This window comes from Arvicola amphibius, chromosome 11 (genome assembly GCF_903992535.2).
Source record: "Arvicola amphibius chromosome 11, mArvAmp1.2, whole genome shotgun sequence".
NCBI lineage: Eukaryota > Metazoa > Chordata > Mammalia > Rodentia > Cricetidae > Arvicola > Arvicola amphibius.
In genome coordinates, this window is record NC_052057.2 from 20,579,874 (window position 1) to 20,600,660 (window position 20,787).

Below are 20,787 nucleotides of genomic sequence, written 5' to 3' on the forward strand. Positions count from 1 at the left end.
TTTCAGATAGATTCTTAGTATGAGGTATAGGTTGTCCTGAATCTATATAGCCCAGGCTGTCCCAAAACTCCAGACTCTCCTGCATCTGCTTCCCAAGTGATGGAATTGTATATGTGTACCACAGTATCCAAGTCTTTGTTTCTTTTCCTTTCTGGTTAAGACAAGGTCTGGTATAACCCAGGCTGGGTTCAAGCTACCTATATAGCGTAGCCTCGAACTGCTGGTCTCTTGCCTTCACATTCCCAGTTCAGGGATTATGTGTGCACGGCAAGGCCAATGAGAAAAAAAGATAGACAAGAGAGTATGCTCGATGGTCAGTGAGCCCCAAGATTCATTTGCCTTTGCTTCCCTATGTCTGAGATTGTCTAAAATAATCACACCCAGAACTGGAGAGATGGCTCAGTGGTTAGGAGGACTGGCTGTCTTTTCAAAGGACCTGGTTTCCATTCACAGCATCCAAATGGTGGCTAACGATTATCTGTAACTCCAGTTTCAGGGGATCCAACTCCCTCTTCAGGCTCATACATACTACTGTAAGTAAAACACCCATAAAGTACGGATAATAAACCTCCAAAAATTAACCACATCTATTTATTTTTTTGAGACTATGTAGCTCTGTCTGTCTTGGAACTCACTATCTGGACCAGGGGGCCTCTGACTCAGAGATTCACCTGTTTCTTCCTACTGAGTACTGCAGTTAAAGGCAAATCCCACTATGCCTGGCTTTAATTTACATTTGTTTATTGTGTGTGTGTGAGTGTGTACTTGTGTGCACCATGTAAGTGTGGAAGTCAGAGAACAACCTATGGGATTGGGTCTCTCCCTCCACATTGTGACTTCTGTGAACTAAACAGATTGTCAGGCTTAACCCCCGAGCCATTTCACCATCACAAACAAGGGCATTCTGGGACTGAGCACTTTATCAACAAAGCCATCTTCCCGGTCTCCACCTTCTTAATGCTGGGATTAAAGGTATGTGACTCCTGCATTAGATTAAAGGTGTGAGTCACCACCACAACCTGGCTCTGTTTCTCTTTGATCTCTTTGAGCCTGGAGAGGTGGTGGTGTGGCCCAGGGTGGCCTTGAACTCACAGAGGTCGGATCCCGGATTAACCACTGCCGAGTTTAGCTCTACACTCTGATCTTCAGGGAAGCTTTATTTGTTAAAGCACAAACAAAATATCATTACAATCCCTCAATATCAATGGTCTCATTTCCCCAATAAAAAGACACAGATTAACACAATAGATTCAGAAACAGGATCCATCCTTCTGCCACAGCCAAAAACCACCTCAACATCAAGGAAAGACATCAAGGTATAGGATTGAAAAAATATATTCCTAATAAATGGACCTAAAAAACAAGCTGGTATGGCCATTTGAATATATGACAAAATAGCCTTAAAAAAACTAATCAGAAAAAATAATAAGTCATAAAAGTCTCCTAACCAACCAAACAAAAACCCAACCCCAGGACCAAATGGTTTTAGCACAGAATTCTTCCAGACTTTCAAAGAAGTTTTAATGACAATACACCTCAAATTATTTCACAAAATAGAACCAGAAAGAACATTTTCCAACTCATTTTATAAGGTCACAGATACCTTGATACCCAAACTACATAAACACCCAACAAATAAAGAGAATTACAGACCAATTTCCCTTATAAACATAGAAGCAAAAAATTCAATAAAATACTTGCAAACTGAATCCAAGAACACATTCGAAAGATCATCCATCATGATCAAGTAGGCTTAATCCAAGAGATGCAGGTATGGCTCAAAATACATAAATCAATAAATGTCATTCACCATATAAACAAATTGAGAGGAAAAGATCCATATGACCACCTCATTATATGTAAAAGAAGGCTTTTGAAAAACATCCATGAGATTAAATATAGAAGGGACATACCTCAACATAATAAAAGCACTTTTCAGCAAGCCCATAACAAATATCAAATAGAGAGAAACCCAAAGCAGTTTCACTAAAATCAGGAACAAGACAAGAGTGTCTACTCTCTCCATACCTATTCAATATAAAACTTGAAGATCTAGCTAGAATAGTAAAACTGAAGGAGATCAAGGGGATACAAATCAGAAAAGAAGTAAAAGTATCTTTATTTGCAGATGATATGAAAGTTATATATAAGTGACCCTAAAATTTCCACCAGGAAACTCCTACAGATAATAAATACTTTTAGCAAAGTAGCTGGATACAAAATTAACTCACAAAAGTTGGTAGCCTTCCTATATATAATTGACAAACTCACTGAAAACGAAATCACAGAAATGACACCTTTCACAATAGCATAAAATAATATAAAAATATCGAGGGTAATTCTAACCAAGCAAGTGAAAGATGTATATGATAAGAACTTCAAGACTTTGAAGGAAGAAATTAAAGAAGATATCAGAAGATGGAAAGATCTTCCTTGCTCATGGATCAGTAGGATTACCACAATAAAAATGGCCTTCCCACCAAAAGCAATCTACAAATTTAATGCAATCCCCTTCAAAATGCCAATCCTTCACAGATCTTGAAAGGAAAATTCTCAGCTTCAAATGGAAGCACAAAAAGAATCCAGGATAGCTAAAACAACCCAGAACAATTTAAAAAAAAACTGCTGAAGGTACACCATTCCTAATTTCAAGTTGCACTACAAAGGTATAGTAATAAAAACAGCATGGTTTTGGCAAAAAAACAAAAACAAAAACAAAACAAACAAACAAACAAAAAAACAATAACATTGATCAGTGGAATCAAATTGAAGACCCAGATATAAATCCACATACCTATGGACATGTGAAAGACACATTGGAAAAGACAGGGTCTTTAATAAATGGTTCTGGTTGTACTGGAGATCTGCATGCAGAAGAATGCAAAGACACATACTTATCACCCTCCACAAAACTCACCTCCAAATGGACCAAAGACCTCAACATAAAACAGATACACTTAACCTGACAGAAGAGAAAGAACAGTCTTGAACTCATTGGCACAGGAAAAAAAAATTTTAACAGAACACCATTAGCACAGGCACTAAGATAATTAGGACCTCATGAAACTGATAAGGTTCTGAAAGGCAAAGAACACAGTTATTAAGATAAAAGGGCATCCTATAGAATGGAAAAAGATTTTTATCAACTCCATATTCAATAAAGGACTAATATCTAAAATATATAAAGAACTCAAGAAACTAGAAATCAAAAATAGTAATTGTAATATGAGCTGGTAGTAGTGTCGAAAGCCTTTAATCCCAGCACTAGGGAGGCAGAGGCAGTTGAATCACAGTGAGTTCGAGGCCAGCCTCGTCTGTGGAGTGAGTTACAGGACAGCCAGAGCTACACAGTAAGCATAGTGAGAACCTGTCTTGAGTCCCTCTCCCACAGAAAATTTAAAAAAAAAAAAAACATAAATCTAAACAGAGAAATCTCAATAGAGGAAAACTCAAATGTCTGAGAACAAGGTAAACAAATATTCAACATACTTAGTCATCAGAGAGATGCAAATCAAATCAAAACCATTTTGAGGTTTCATCTTGACAGGTTACACCTGTCAGAATGGCTACAATCAACAACACAAGTTGCTGGTGAGGATGTGGAGCAAAGGGAACCATCCATTGCTGGTAGGAAGTCCTTCTGTATATGTACTGCTTTTATTGGTTAATGAATAAAGCTACTTTTGGCCAATGGCTTAACAGAGTAAATGCAAGAGGGAAATCTGAACAGAGATGTAGAGAGAGTAGGCAGAAGCAAGAAGATACCATGTAGCTGCAGGAGACAGATGCCAGAACCTATGAGGTAAACCACAAGCCTCGTGGTAAAATACAAAATAATAGAGAGGGTTAGTTTAAAATATAAGACCTAGCCGATAAGAAGTGTGAGCTAATAGGCCAAGCAGTGTTGTAATAATATAGTTTCTGTGTGATTATTTCAGGTCTGGGAAGCTGGGAAACGAACAAGTAGCCTCCGACTATAATACACCACTGTGGAAATCAGTTTGGCACTTCCTCAGAAAGATCAGAATCCATCTACTTCAAGATCCAACTATAGAACTCTTGGGCATAAACCCAAAGGATGCTCCACCCTCTCACACAGACTCTGGATCAACCATGTTCTTTGCTGCTCTAAGAGCCAAAAGTGGAAACAACCTAGATGTCCCTAAACTGAAGAATGGATAAAGAAAATGTGGTACATTTACACAATGAAGTATTACACAACTGTTTTTAACAGTTAGCTCCTGTTAGGACAGGGTAGGTAGGTGGGTGGGTGGGTGGGTGGGTGGGTAGGTAGGTAGGTAGGTAGATATGGATGGGGTGGCTGGAATGGGAGGATTTAGAGGGGAACAAGTAGGTACAGTAAGTTGTAAGAAAGAATAAGGGGAGAGAAACTAAAATTATGGGGCATTTGAGGGATAGTGCAGAAATCTAACACAGTAGAAACTTCCTAAAATATATAAATGCATCAATTCTTCCTGAATGAAATCTTCAAATACTGGCAGAGACAGAGCCCAGATGAAGCTTCGAGTACCGGGATTGGATTACATCTAATTGAGCTGTTGGCCAAAAAAAAACCCCACAGGAATCCCCAAATAGCCCAGAGTATTGCAAGACTATGGGTTGCTCTCTACAAACTGACAGAAAGGCCCCAGAGCTGAAGACAACACCTACACAACTCACTGACCATGGAGATGTTGAGCTGGTGCCCACATAGAACCTTCACCCTTATGCTCTATTGTCTTGGGTACAGTAAAGTAATCTGTAGGCTTCCAAAAGAGAAATAGAAATACAAAACCAGTCACAAACCTTTGATCTATAAAAAGTAAATACTAACCTGCAAGAAATGCTAGAGCAATTGTAACACAAATTTGTGGAGGAATCAACAGACGATTGATTTGACTTAAGACCCAATCTACAAGATAGAACCCACACCCATCACTGCTTGGATGACCAAGAATCTGAGACTATATAGCCCAGGGACCTAGGGTAAAACCAAATGCTGGTCTAAGGGGGAAAAAAGACAAAAAAATATAGAGATACAATGACTCCTAATGATATTCTGCTATACTCATAGATCAGTGTCTTGTTCAGCCATTATCAGAGAGCGATGCTTCCTCCTACAGTAGATGGGAATACAGAGACACAGCCAGACATTACATAGTGAGTTAAGAGACCTTGAAACACCTAGACCCAAATGGGAGGTCTCCATCAAATCCCTCTCCTCAGAGCTCAGGAAACTGTGGGAAGTGGAGGAAGAAAAGGTTTAAGAGCCAGAGAGGATGAAGGACACCAAGAAAAGAAAGCCTAAATCAACATGAGCAAAGCTCCTGTAACTCAGGACCAAAGCAGCACGCACAGCCTGCACAGCTCTGCACCAGTCCTCTCCGTTTATATAATGGACGGCTTCCAGGTTAGTGTTTTTATGGGATTCTGGACTGGGTCTGATTCTTGTGCCTTTTCCTGCATTCTTCTCCTTCTATTGGTTTGTCTTGTCTAACTTTGATGTGATTTTTGTTTTATCTTATTATTTAAGAAAATCAACAAATGGATGAAATCCTAGGCACTAGGATAAAGATTTAACAGCTGAAGTACCCCACCTGCTGGGAAAGGGAAACCAACGTTTCCAGTGGAGTAACCAACGCTGGGTATTTCAACCATTCCAGGGCAGGCCTCATGTTCAATAGCTGACCAACACCTAACTACTCCAGTTTCCTTGTGTACTTTTATTTGATTATAGTTTGGTGGGTCTTTTTTTGTTTGTTTTGGTTGCTGTTTTATTTCCTTGGTTTTGGGTTTTTGGTTTTTTGAGAAATAATTTAAAGTTGGGTGGGTAGGAAGGGGGAGGGGGGAAGAATGTGATCAAGATACATTTAAATTTTAAAATAGCCTTAAAAAATAAAAACATAATAAAGAAAAAAATTACTGGCACATAAATGCTTCTGCTTACAAATGACACCCTCAGTTCTTAAGATTTCATTAGCTGAAGCAAATCACTTACACAGAATTGATAAGGTGTAACATGAGGTATAATACGTTTGACATGCCTAGATGAAAACAAGAAATATCTGGGATGGGCAAGATAGCTCAGTGTGTAAAGGTGATTGCTGCCAAGTCTGATGCCCAGGAACGACATAGTGGAAGGAGAGAACCAACTCTCAAAATCTGTTCTGACTTCTACACACATGCCTGGCACACATGCACACACTTAATTAAATAAGTATAATAAAAAACTAATAAAAAACTAATAAAAGTACTTACTGGTAGGCTAGTAATACTCCATATGAATATTACTAAATATTGAATGCTTATAGCTGTTTACTGGCCACGTCTTTTCTAGTCTAGGTCTTGGGATTGTTTTATTCTCATAGAACAACTTGCAAATGTACAAATAAACAGACTACAAATAATGAATGTCCAAACGACACATGTATCCCTTTGTAACCTACACTGTATCTAATAAACACCTGAGGAACTGCTGCATAAAACCTAAAAAAAGTGAGAAGGTTAAGATTTGACTTTATGGTGTTGAGGCTGAATGACATAGAACAGGGCACCTGATACAGGCTTCCTCTACTCCTCCTTCTCCCCTACAGGAGAAAACTCACCCTACAACTTTGTTACAATGAGCATAGCATGTCACAATCATCCCTATCGTTTTACTACTTACAAACCGTGTTGATTTGAATGAGAAGAGCCCTCAAAGGCTCATATATTCGAATGTTTGCTTTCCAGTTGGAGGAACTGTTTGGGAAGGATTCGGAGTTATGTCACTGTGAGTGGGCTTTGAGGTTTCAGAAGCCCACAGGAAGCCCGGTCTCTGTCTCTTGGCCTGTACCTTAGGATCAGATCTGTGCTGCTCTACTGCTGGAGCAGCCACCTCTGCCTGCCTGCTGTCACACCCCCCACTATGACAATGACATCCCCCTGAAACTGTAAGCAAGCCCTCAATAAATGCTTGCTTTCTCAGTTGCCTTGGCCATGTGCTTCATCACAGCATTAGCTACATCATACAGAAGGCTTACTAAGACACCAGCTTTGGATACTCATATAACAACATATTTACGTTAAACTGTCTGAAACCCCACTTGATAAAAACTTAGTAACCTTGTCCTTTCTAGTACCTTACTAACTCAAGATGCACATAATGCAGAAATGACCAAGCATCAGTGAAGTAAGTTCCCAAAACCAAAGCAAACCCAATTCTAGTATAGAGATAAGCACCTCTGCTTCATTAGTAAGCATGTGTGTACATGTGCCTGAGTTTCAATACCTAAATGGGCATCAGCGTGAATGTTTCTAATTGCTACATTGCACATGATAGATTGTGATAAATTATAGATGATAGAGAGTACTGATATGGAATAAGCTCCATAATATTTTAAGACAAAGGGGGTACAAAGTGGATTTACTGACCTTTTCCTTTCTTTTTCATGGTTTTGACCTCAAACTTGTGATACTCCTTCCTCACCCCCTACCCCACACCCCTGAGCCCATATAATATGGGATTACAGGTATATGACATTATACTTGGCACAGAACAACTTTTATATCCCATCATTTCTTTAAAATATACAGAACATATATATCTGAATGTACATACACTTTTTACCTTTAAAACATAAGAAACTGATGAATGTTGCTACAGAATACAGGCAAAAGACGTGTTTTCACTTTATGCTTTTTTTTCCCCTTGACTTCCTAAAAATGTGTACATGTGTACTTTCTAAAGAAATAGAAAAATTAGTACTCTCATGATGACTCGGTGGGTAAGAGTCTTGTTGCCAAGCCCGACAACCTGAGCTGATGCTGAGAAGCCACATGGCAGGAGAACTGACATCTACACATCGTCTTCCGACCTCCACGTGTGAGCCACGGCACACACCACCCACCAACACACCCACCTGGACATCCAATAAACAAATGTTTAAAACAACAAATATCTTCAGAAAGTCAAATAGAGAAATAGCCAAAGGAAAATCAATTTACTAAAATATGAACAACTGACAAATTTGGCAAAAAAAAAAAAAAACAAAAAACCACAAATGCATCCCTAATAAAAAGCAGATGTACCCAATAACAAAAAAAAAATCATTTTTAGTTTATTAATCTGGCAAAAATTCAAAGGCCTTTTTACAGTCAATATCAATAAAGGTGAATAACTTTACTGGTGGACGAATAAATTATCAGTGTTGATAAAAGTAAGAGTGAGCACAGTTTGGGACCAGACAGTCACTGCCCTCAGGACACCAGCAGTGTTCCACAGGAAACTGGCGCATGTGCTCTGGAGTCAGAGTACTTCTGTTCAACTCCATTTCCCACACACTAGCAGGTTGCTTTCTTTTTTAAATATTTATTTTTATTTTAAGTGCATGGACGTTTTGCCTGCATGTATAATTGTACACGCCGGGTGCCTGTGGAGGCCAGAAAGAGGCGTCAGATACCCTGGAACTGGAGTTAGACATGGCTGCATGTGGTGCTGGAACTCTAACTTGGATCCAGTGAGTGTCCTTATCTGAGCAGCCATCTCTCCAGCCCCTAAAGATTTCTTACTTTCTGGACTTAAGTTTCATCATTTATAAAACAGACATGATAGCAACATACATTTCATATTTTGTTGTAAGAACAATATATCCTGTAAATTTATAATAAAGAACTTCTCAAGTTGAAGGCAAGAATAAATTTAAAATGTCTTTATTTATTTATATAGGAAATTCTGTTACCTATTTTTAAAAAAATGTCTGTCAATTTGTCAAGCTTATCTGAAAGAAACCATCTTTATCACATACTGACATGATACAGGATGTAGATGTCAAAGTCAACTTAATAGACATCATTAAATAATCACACATATGCAGCCTTGGATAAACGGTTAACAATACAGACTGATGTTAAAGGTGGGCATGTGGAGAGTTCATGAATACCATGGGATTAACAAACGTGTTTCCTGCCAACAAATTGCTTTCTGTGAATCTTCACACTCCCAATTCCAAGTCTTCAAGCTCCTGGAGAAGGGCTGTCTCTTTTTGAATTTTCTCCAACTACAAACATTTCAAACAATAAAGTTATTAAATAGAAAATAATTATTGGATTTGCAACCTAATAGTATGAAGGACAAAATTTAGAGATGGAATATTCTTACACTTTATCAGACCCACTGGGAAACCCAGATTAAAAGCAATTCTAACTTGTTTCTGTTGTGAATCAAGGCACAGTGCAGAGAGCTGTCATACTGTCCCTTCCAGCACAAGATTCCCTGCATCTGCTTGTGCTTCAAAGTACTGAGAACAAGGGAGGAGGACGGCAAGCAGGACAGCGCAACAGATGGGGCCACTATCACCTAACGACTGTCATTACTTTCAGAGACTCCACTAGGATACCCCTTAGGAACGTGACTCATTCACCGTGATCTAGGGCAGCTTCTCCTATCACAGACAAAACTTTAAGAGTAGCAGAAAGAAATTTTAAAAGTATTAAAAAGAATTTAACAAGCAGTTTCCTAGACAAGTTCGTCAGTTTTGTGCTTTTCTCCTGGCCGAACAATGGCTTACACTAATGGGGTAGGGGTGGGAGTATGCTAATGAGTCCAACTGGCAAGTGAAGCCTTACCTGATTTTTCTCTAGCTGCTTCCCAGCGGCTGCCTGCTCTTTCAGCTGCTCTATTGCTTTTAGTTTCTGTGAAATCAAACACAGGGAAGGAGAAAGAAGAAAAGTTACTTTCTAAAGCAATTCTCCCCCACACTCCTACCCCGGGTTTCTCTGTGTATTTTAGGCTGTCCTGGAACTCAGTCTGTGGACCAGACTGGCTTCAGACTCACAGAGATTCACCTGCCTCTGCCTTTTGAGTGCTGGAATTAAAGGTGTGTGCCACCATGCCTGGCTAATGCAAATTATTTTATCAACAACAATCATCCTACATTTCTTTCAGAGGCAGTCTATTAAAAATGCTAGGACAAGCCAGGTGGTCATGGCACACACCTTTAATACCAACACTTGGGAGGCAGAGGCAGGTGGATCTCTGTGAGGTTGAGGCTAGCCTAGACTGCAGAGTGAGTTCCAGGACACTCTGTTTATATAACAGCCAGAGCTGTTATATAAAGAAATTATGTCTTGAAAATAAAAAACAACAAGAAAAAAAAAGTTAGGATAAATTCTTTTTAAAAGTTAAATATAAAATTATGTTAAAAACATGGGAGTAGGCAAACTAGGTTTTTGCAAGATTTTGGGGTTTTTACTTGTTCTGTGTGTAGGTGTCTAAGCTGTGGTGCGTACATGAGGCAGAGGAACCCTGTAAGTCTGCTCTCCCTCTCCTGCCGCCTCTCTGTGAGTGCTGGGATCAGACCTGGACTGCGAGGTTTGCACAGCAAGTTCTGAAGTGATGTAGTGAGTGTGCGGGCGTGGCTTCACAGCTACAACACAGGTGTCGGCATCTAAGTCAGCACTGCACTGTGGCAGGACGACGTCTCTGGACTTAAGTCTTTCCCCCACACACCCTAAGTTCCCTTCTGTGTGTGTGTGTTCATGTTAAAAGCTGGAATAAAAGTACTTGTTCCCATCTAACTCGACGGGAGCCACTGAAAGCTGAGGACAGTATTCAAGGCTGGGGATGCAGCTCAGCAGAGCAGCACTTGCTTAGCATCTGTGAGCCCTGGGCTCACTCTCCAGCCCACAGCAATGACAATAAGAAACACCTTTACTACACAGATGTCTATCGTTCCTTATTACTTCAAAATTAACAGAATAAGCACCTCAGTCACCTGAGGTGACCTGAGGTTCATGGAAACAAAGAAGCAATGAGAACCTTTCCGACTCTAACCCCGTGAGCGCCTGACTTCCACTTTTAATCATGCTCTTCTCACGCACAAGCCTTCTGATGTACATACCTGTTCTTCATTTAGTCTCTCACCTTCTTTAGATTCTTAATTTTTTTGTCTACTTCAGGATCTCCCGAAGCAGCCTGGGCGATGGTGTTCCGCGGTGCACTCTGAGGGGCAGGGGTGGGGGCCCCATCACTTCTTGCTTCCTAAGGGAAACACATTTACACAGCTATTTCCTCTCAGTCTGGGTGGCCACAAGCCCGACAGCCAGAGTTCAGTTCCTGGGACCCACGTGCTGGAGGGAGACCACAGCACACGTGTGGTCAGAGGACAACCTGTAGGCGTTGGTTCCTTCAACGTGTGGGCCCAGCGGTCCTGAATCTGACCAATTAAAACACATTTCTAGAGGTGTAATATATATACAGATATATATGTATTATATATATTATACTAACTATATAGTATATAAAATATACTAAATATGAAGGGAACAACTTCAAGTTTTAGAAGAATATAATGCGATTCTAACTTTTGAAATTACATTATTGGGCCAGTGAGATGGTTCAATAGGTAAAGATGCTTGTTGTCGGGCAGTGATGGTGCATGCCTTAAATTCCTGCACTAGGGAGGCAGAGGCAGGTGGATCTCTGTGAGTTGCCAAGTCTGACAACCTTAGGTTGCCCTTCAATCTCACTGTGGCGCATTTTCCTCCTGATGAAACAATCCCTCTAAGGAAGGGAGCAGGGAAAGAAAAGGTCACAGATCCCGGAAAGCAGGGAGTTGAAGGCCCTCCCGGCTTTATAAAAGGAGTAAACAACTGCCAGGCTAAAGAGAAGAGACAGACAGTGGAGCCGTCTGCTAGCTGCACAGAGAGCACCAGGGTTGCAGCGTTTGTACATAGCACTCTGCTGTGGTGGGCTTTTCAGCAATGTAGCTAGTTGCCTTTCGAGACATCTCTGTTCCTTATAAGTAACCCCTTACCTACAGTCCTGTTAGCAGCCCCAGTAACACTGACTGGTTCACCAGGTTGGACTTTGGTAAAACTGTTATTCCGGGCTGCTGTGGGTGAAGAGATGAGTGTGTTGCTTCTCCCCAGGAAAAGTCTATCATGGAACACCCTCCAATGTGCATGTGGATGCGTCTCAGGAGTGGGGGCATGCTCACTTGGACAAGTTCAAACTCTAGAAGCCATTTAAAAAGTCAGATCCACTAGACAGGGCGGGTCAGGGACAGAAGCAGCACACCTGAGTTCACTCATGGGCTAGCTAACCTGGAGTATAACAGCACAACAGCGAAATACGGGGCCCTGGCCCAACAGGTTGGAAGGTGGCTCTTGACAGCTACACACATCTGCACCCCCGTACCGGGAAATGATTAGGGCATGAGTGCTCCAACTTCATGCCTGGGACTAATAAGTATTCTTAGGAGACTCTATGTCCTCCACTATGGAAAGACACAAAAAGGAAGTCCTCCCCCAAGCAATGAGACCACCCCCACCCTGCTGAGACTCCAGCTACAATAACTGTGGCAATAAGCTTCTACTGACTAGAAATTATCAATCTAAGGAAGGTATTTTTATCTAGTGTAAATAGACTAAGGCATCTGCTCTGCCTAAATCTCAAAAATGTGGTTACTGACTTCACCAATCAGATATTCCCAATGCAACTGAACACTCTATCACCACGAACCATATAACACTGCAATTTATGTCAATTATTACAAACACATGGTCTTTGCTTAAGTATATAAATAAAAATTATTTTTAGTCAACTTTCATTTTGATTACTTAGTAGTTCTAAATTTTTCTTACTTCTTATTACTTAGATTTTCAATTAAATTAATTCTATGTAGCAATGTAATACTGAGTAACACACGCTTTAACAGTTACGAAATTTTCAGGTTTTCAACCTTTTTCCTTTATCTTGAAGACAAAGCCTTATTCTGTAGCCCTCCCCGGCTTCATTATGTATCCCAGGCCAGACCTCCTAGGCCTCCCTCAACTCCAGACGGCCCTCGCCCTCAGCCTCCCAAGTGCTGGGATTGCAGGCATGAGCTGCCACACCCCGCTTTCAGCCTCTTCTAATAAACATGTTTCTCCAGGAAAACAAACCACACCACTTGCCATTTCCATCAAGAGTCTGCGGTAAGAACATGTGACACAGTCCACCACCAGCACGGGTCTCAAGGTCAGGTCTAGGGTCTTCAGACTTTTTTCTTTTTATCATTTTAGATTTTAGATTCATATATTAATGGTTTGGTCCCCAAGGTAGTGCTACTAAAAGGAGGTGGATTTTTAGGTCACTCAGGGTATGCTCTTGAGAACACAGTGGAACTACAGCTGTATCTTACTCCACAACTTATCCTCAACAGTTAGGAGGATGAGGAAGAAGGATCATGACTTGAATGTCAGCCACACACTATAAGACAAGAACCTGTTACAGAACCATACAAACAAAATCCTGTGAGTCAAAATAAATCTTCTATCTTTACAACTTTATTAGCCAGGAATCCCACTGTAGGGAAAGAGGTTAACAGTTACCTAATAAAGATATAGATACTAACAGATACCAATTCAGAGGCAGGCACAAGAGAAAGCTACCTGGCTATGGACATCTAATTCCAACTACATTTTCTCACATCACAATCACATCTTTAGTAATGTAATTGCTAACATGCTGGGGGTTAAAGCTAGATCAAGTAGCTTTTGGCTTGGTTTTGAAGAGCTCATTACTCCAAATACCTGTTTTGCAGCTTTTTTAGCTTCATGCTTCCTTTGATTTTTAAGGGCTGTTTTTGATAACGGCTTGTCACTTCCCGGATGTGGTTTCATATTCTGGGGAGGTTCATCTTCATGCTATGGAAAATGTAAAACAAGCACTTCTGAAAGGAATCCAAGGTTTGAAGAGCATACATAATAGCAAATTAAGTACCTTCACTAGTCTAGGACAATTTTATCAGAATTATTTAAGAAAACTGGCATGGAATGTTTCAAATCTCTTACTAGAACAGAGTTAAATAAGGGCCTCCCTATTAGCTGATATCTATCTTCTAGTTACAAAAGTCCAGGCAAAATTCACTTTTGGTTTACAGAAACAACGAAATTTGTCTCAGGACTACTAGAGACGTGTAGTTCTCATGAAACTGAGTAACAATAGCTTCTCTGTGGGGTTTTGATGTGATTAATATTGCAAAGCAACAACCTCATTAGTTTTCTTCACAACAAGAATCATGTTACAGCTCTTTACCGGGAAAGTTAAGTTGAAAGGTTAAGCATTGTTGAAACAGGCTATCTCAAAGGGATTTGAGAGGCTTTAAGAATTTCTTAGTCAAGAAAGGAGGATGCAGTTTTCTTTTTGTGCAAGCCAGGAAAAGGATAAGAAGTTTTAGTCTTTGAACGTGTTATCTAATTCTCTGGGTACCAGTTTATTCAGCCCCTTTAAAAGGAATATTCAGCTAGGGTGTGACTCCACTTCTCTAATAACCTCAAGAACATAGAGTTCATGCTCAGATATCCTTTATTAATATCAACACAGAAATTCAGACCACTGATCAATGTTCTTCTAAGTGCTGAAATACAGTTTGAAAGTATATGTGAATCTAACCAACATTCAGGAAACGTGAGGAACTAAATGTAAATGTGTTTTCACAAACGAGCAGTTTGTGGTGGTCTGAAGAAGAGCCCCACAGGCTCATGAAATGCTTAGTCATCAGGAGTGGCACTACTTGGGAAGGATTACGAGGTGTGGCCTTGTTGAAGAAAATGTGTCACTGTGGGTGGGTTTTGAGATTTCAGAAGCCCAAGCCAGGCCAAGTCTCTTTCTTCTTGCTGCCTGTGGATCCAGATATAGAACTTTTAGCTACTTCTCCAGCACCATGCCTGCCTACATGTTGCCATGCTTCCTGCCAAGGCAATAATGGACTAAACCTCTGAAACTGTAAGCAAGTCCCAATTAAATGCTTTCTTTTATAAGGTTTGTCATGGTAATGGTGTCTCTTCACAGCAAAAGACCAACTAAGACAGTATTTTAAGAACTGAGACATTTATGTGTGTATACATATATATAGATCCATTTTGTCTTAAAAAAATCAGTAACTTTGGCAAACTGGACCCAAGATCACCCATGGAAAAATCAACTGCCGCTGAACAAATAGCTGATCACCATTTCCTCCTGTTCACTATTGTCATATATCATCAGCCTCACCTAATTAGCATCTGAATTTAAGCCCTGCACCTATAAAGCTAGTGTATCATTTTGCGTTATCTTTCCCAGAAATTAAACTCTGAATCTAAAACAGACTGTTGCTATTGCCCTAAGTCACCCATCATAATTACATGGTAGGACCTTACTGCTGAAGATACTGCATACTTTGGTTGCAGGACATAAGAGAAATCAACCTCAAACTGATCAGGAAGTTTCTTCCCTGCTGCCTAGCATTCACGGGGCCAGACAGTGCTATGCAGACTGCTGGGGGAAGAAAAGACATCAATGGTCTTACCTAGTATTGGACCCTGCATGGTACAATACTGACCTTCCAGGCAAGATGTGCCTACTGTTACAACAGTTGCATGCTTGTTACACAATTACTGCTTTCTGACTGGATTTGAGGCTTGTTCTACAGAAGAGAGTTTCATGCCTCCTACTCTATATCCTGGTCAATGGTCCTGATATTATTACTTTGCTAAATAGTCATGTTGTCAAATTGCCTTCTAAATATTTATATTTATACCTACAGCCCTGAGCTGCTTTCAACAATGGTCAGAGAAATTTCCCTTTTCAGTAGGCAGAAGTCAAAGGAGAGATCCATTACTGGTGAAAGTGCTATGAAGGCCCAAAAGAGGAGGAGGTAACAACTCCCACCTTATCACCAAGGCTCAGGCAACATTACGGAGGAGGAGTTGAAAAGAACGCAGGGATGGAGGATAGGGAGGGGAGCTGTAAAATGCTGTCTTCTGGTTAGAGGTGGCTATTACATTTCACAGCAGTTGGGGTTAGCTGATATGATCAAGCCAGCCAAACTCTGACATAGATTTGTCATATGTCATTTGACATACTAAGGCCACAGCCCTTACTGAAGAATTATTGGTAAGTGATAGTTGGGAGAAGCAGAATAATTGCTTTTAAGGATATGGCCATGGGTAAAACTCCCATTTGCCAAAAGATGGCTCCATACCCACGCACAAATGGACAGCACTAATGGATTTACAGGGAGGGTTATTTAAAAAACAACAACAACATGAAATTGGGAGGGGATTATGAGGACAGTTGGGGAGATAGAGAGTAGATATGATCATATTTAATTGCATATGTATGTGAAATTCAAGAATAAAAAATTGTTTTTAAACTGTAAACCCCCTTAAATTAACCTTTCAGCCAGCTTAATATATGAGCTGATCAGCATCTTCATCTTCTGTGGGCCTTACAGAGCTCTCTGGAGTATATTCTAAGCAGGTACTAAGCAACTCAGGCAATGAAGGAAAGGGCTGTGGAGTTTCACACAAAATCACTCTCCCCTGTGCTATTACTTACCAGTTTGGAATTGGTGACTGGTCTATTTCTTAAGGCTGGAGGTCTATAAGCTGTTGTAACTTTAGGTTCCTCACTAGGTACTTCACTGGGCACTGCTTGGTACTTTATTGTTTTTGCTGGAAATACTCCATCCAAAAATGGCTGCCAAGACACCTGCCATAATTCTCCATTTGATGGCACATCATACTTATGCAAGACAGAGCCAGTATAATGCCAAACCTTAAACCCATTATTAACACGTAACCTAGGAGCACACGTAGCAGTTAAAATATGTTCACCATCTGGGCACCAGGCAAAATACGTAGAATCAGAGGCCACTGGTTTAGAAATCAGTTTGTAGTTTTTAACATCCCACACTTCCATTTGTCCCCGAAGATTTCCAAATCCAGCCAGTACTAATATATGTCCATGAGGGCTATAGTAGGCGGCATTGCGAGGACCAGTCCCGAAATCAAACACAGGATCACACTTCAGGTTGAAAACCGTAGCTTTCGCAGGCATAAAACCATAAACAGCACAAAACTCAGTAGAGCTAGAATTCCAAACAACATCATAAATTGGGCCATTTTTTGCTAGAAAAAAATATAAGATACAAATCAACAGTAAAAAAAATATATGAATACTAGTGCAAGATACATATAACATTCATAAGCATGCCAAACATTTTTTCAAACTTTAAAAATATTTTTCCATGATATACTGTGAGTATTAATACATAATCATACATTCAAGAACTCCCATAGAATTTTATTATCTTCTAAACACATTGGCAATATGGGCTCTTGGAAGCCAATATAGACTTACTGTAATACTTTATTACTAGAAATAAAAAACATTTTTAAAAATGAGGTTTTGCTAGGATGTCCAGGCTAGTCAAATTCCTGAATTCAGATGATCATCCTAGCTCCAAAGGACTGGGACGCAGACTACCATGTCCAACGATGGTTGGTTTTTTTTTTGAAATGAGAATACCTGCACATTACTATACAAATACAAACTATATAAAATCACATGCCATAAAAAAGTATCTATCAAGGCAACCCATTTCATTTCTTGAATATAATTTTAGAATATTTTCTTGAAATAAAGCATCTTATCTAAATACAAAAAAAAATGAAAAGTTCTAGGCTTTCATTAATACCATATTTTGGAGATTTTTCTACATGATCATGTTAAAAATCTGCCTCAGCCTCTGCCTCTGTAACTCATTATAAACCTCCCTGAACATTTTCCTCCAGTGGAAGTGCAGACAAACATAAGGCGGCAGCTACGGACAGACAGTGGTGGGCACACCTTTAATCCAGCACTTAGAGGGCAGAGGTAGGTGGATCTCTGAATTCAGGGCCAGCCTGGTCTACAAAACCAATAGTAGTAGGGTAGCCTGTGACACAGAGAAACCTTGTCTCAGAAAAACAAACGGAAAGGATAGCTGTGTGGTTACTGACTTGGCAATGCCCTCACAACATTTCAGTGTTCTGTGAAGCAGCTGCACCGGTTTCCATGCCCATCAATAGGTTCTAGGGCGTGGGTCTCCTCAGGCTCACACTACAGTTTATTTTTACCTATTAGTTTAAATTTATGACTTGGTTTTGTTTAATTATTGCTATCTTTTAATAATTAAAAGTAATTTCATTTGTTTTCTGGTAGACTAATTTTCCTATAATATTCCCATTTCTCCTCCCAGTTACTGAGTAGGCACAGGCAACTTTCGAAATTAAGTTTACTTTTTCTTATACTCATACATCCCTTGTCTGCTTGTTGTCTCTTGTTGGTATTTTTGGATATTTTTTTCTGGGGTCTCTTATAATTCAAGTCAGCCTGGAACTCAATATGTAAGTGAAAATGACCTTGAATCTCTGACCCTACTCCATCTACTAAATATTGGGATTAAAGGTATTTATTACTATTTATTACTATGCTTAACCTTGTCAGCTTAGAAAATCTTTTTGCTTACCTAAGTTAATAGATTCTTCTAACAGAAACTATTAACAAATATATATATTTGTTATTTATATATTACATTATATAAATAATTATAATTATTGTATAAATAATTATTATATAAATATTTATATATTACAAATTTATCATATTTTCCTTAGGATTTTTGTCTTGCTTAGAAAAATCTTTTTTTTAATTCCAAGATTTTTTATAATTCCAAGTTTTCTCACATTTTCAATAAGTGCTAATTTTATAACACACTAATGTCTACAAATATACAGATCGATTTCTATGTATTTTATTTTATACATAATTTTTCATAAGCCAGATCCAGATGCTCTTAAACTGTTTTACATTTTAATATCTTGTAGTATCAGAATTTGCCATGGCCTCTTAATGGTTTTCAAAATATTCTTGTGTTAACCTTTTATTACCAAATTTCAGACTAGTTTGTCTAGTTTTTTTTTTTTTTAAATCTGATTGGCATTAAAAGGTTAAATTTTAGATTAACTAAGAGAGGAATGCCATCATTCCATCATTTATAAAAGTTTACTGATTAATGTTTAGAGTTTATCCAAAGAGTTTTATTCCATAGGCCCTTATAGTATGTTTCTTGGTGTGTCTTACTTTATTTAAAAGTCTGTTATTTGACTGTGATTTCATTTATACAAAGACAAATCCAGTGTCGTCCTTCTTTAGATCTGTTATATTTACTTGATATGTCAGGTCTGTTTAACTTCTTATTTCAGCGGGAATACAGGGCATTTTGGAGGGGAAACTATGGGATATTTCTCTACTTACACATGTTCAATTCAAAGGGAGGAAATGAGGAAGCTGCTAGAATTTAAAAACTATTATTCTGGGCTGGAGAGTTGACTCAGCAGTCAAGTGCCACTTGTTCTCTTGCAGAAAACCAGAGGTTCAACTCACGACCAGTGTAATTCCAGTTCCAGTGCACTCTTCTGACCTTCTTGGGCAACATGTATGCATGCACACAGCATACAGGCATACATGTAAGCAAAATACCAGACACATAAAGTAATAAAATAAAAAGTGTAAAATATTTTTTAAGTAAATAACTATTATTCTATAGTTAATTTAGCGTACTGAGGTAACAATGCTGGACTTTACTCTCATTTCTGCAGCAATTATTAAGCTTACTCTATTTGCTTGCTGTGTTAGGGAAGTGCTCAGAGAGCTGCTACAGAAGACATGTCACCCAGAGAGTCTACTCCTACTCAAGAGCGGGCATAAGGCTAACAAACTAACTGGAGTCTGTCAAAGTCAGGCTTGCTTGAGGATGACTTTAAGTTTGTCAATGAAGAGGAATTTAATCAGAAATGTTATCATGGTATTTGGGTTTAGTCATTTGATTAAGAATTTAGACTGTGCCAGGCATGGTGGCACACGCCTTCAATCCCAGCACTCAGGAGGCAGAGGCAGGCAGATCTCTGCAAATTCAAAGTTAGCCTGGTCTACAAAGCAAGTTCAAGAACAGCCAGGCTATTATATAGAAAAACCCTGTGTCAAAAACCAAAACCAAAACCAAACAATATAGGTTGTGTTACCCTCATGGCATGTGTGTGTGTTTTCTTTTACTGCCATTGACTTTAACCACAAGGAAACTGTTAAGGCATACTCACGTAATTGTACTACAGCACTCTCTCCATTTGTGGCAATGTAGTGCAGAGTTTGTTCTCCATAGTAGGAAGCTCCTGTCTTGTCAACCTCTGTACTAGCTATTACCAGCACAGCAGTAGCTATAACAGTGAAGCAGTATCCAATTAGATTCAAGACACGTTAAAAATCACCTATACGTTCCTTTCTTTATATATGTGTGTGCGTGTGTATGTGTGTGCATGTTTTTGAGAGAATGTCAAAATTAACATCTGATAACAAAATTTATAAACTATTCATCATACCTTTTTTATTCCACAGCATTGTAACCTTATCAGCTTTAAAGAAGCTTTTATTGGCCAGGGCTGCATGAGGTCCATCAAAGTTGGGGTACTGATATAATCTAACAAATGAAGGTGCACCTTTACTTCCTGGGACATAGACTGCCACCTAAGACACACATGCACAAATGTGTATTTTAGAAGCATAAAATCTGAGATGGATGCTTTTAGAATTACTTTTAAAAAAGAGAAAAGAGTTAAGTTCTACACAAGTAAATAAAAACAGGAATTACCTTATAAGGTTGGCTTCCAGGTGATAAATTAAAGTCATTAACTTTTTGCAAATGTAATTTATTTGCAATTGTGTCTAAAATGAGAGGAAATGGATTACAGATTGATAATAAGTTAACAAAAACACAGCAAACTCAGAATTCATTATAAAAGTCTATTGAAACTACAAATTGTTCATTGCAGTTTCATGCAGATGAGGCAGAGCAAACCGACAGAAAAGGCATGTGTGGGAGCCAGAAAGAACTAGGCTTCAATTCCAATAACTCACCCATTTACTAGGTGTGTAAACTTGGGCAAGTAATAAGATGATACTAA

The 20,787-nt window shown here is 39.2% G+C and overlaps 1 protein-coding gene across 2 annotated transcripts in view; it reads right to left on the bottom strand.

The window, feature by feature from the left end:
- Window positions 1–8,675: 8,675 nt before the first annotated feature.
- Eif2a (eukaryotic translation initiation factor 2A) overlaps window positions 8,676–20,787 on the bottom strand; it is a 30,588-nt gene continuing 18,476 nt past the window's right edge. For both annotated transcript variants that reach the window (XM_038347233.1, XM_038347232.1), the window contains 8 exons: window positions 20,475–20,548; window positions 20,206–20,350; window positions 19,927–20,043; window positions 16,343–16,914; window positions 13,555–13,668; window positions 10,904–11,020; window positions 9,607–9,672; window positions 8,676–9,038 (listed from right to left, as the gene is read on the bottom strand). In XM_038347233.1, the coding sequence (XP_038203161.1) occupies window positions 8,973–9,038; window positions 9,607–9,672; window positions 10,904–11,020; window positions 13,555–13,668; window positions 16,343–16,914; window positions 19,927–20,043; window positions 20,206–20,350; window positions 20,475–20,548 (1,271 nt within the window). In that variant the 3' untranslated portion in view covers window positions 8,676–8,972. The remainder of the gene's footprint in view (window positions 9,039–9,606; window positions 9,673–10,903; window positions 11,021–13,554; window positions 13,669–16,342; window positions 16,915–19,926; window positions 20,044–20,205; window positions 20,351–20,474; window positions 20,549–20,787) is intronic.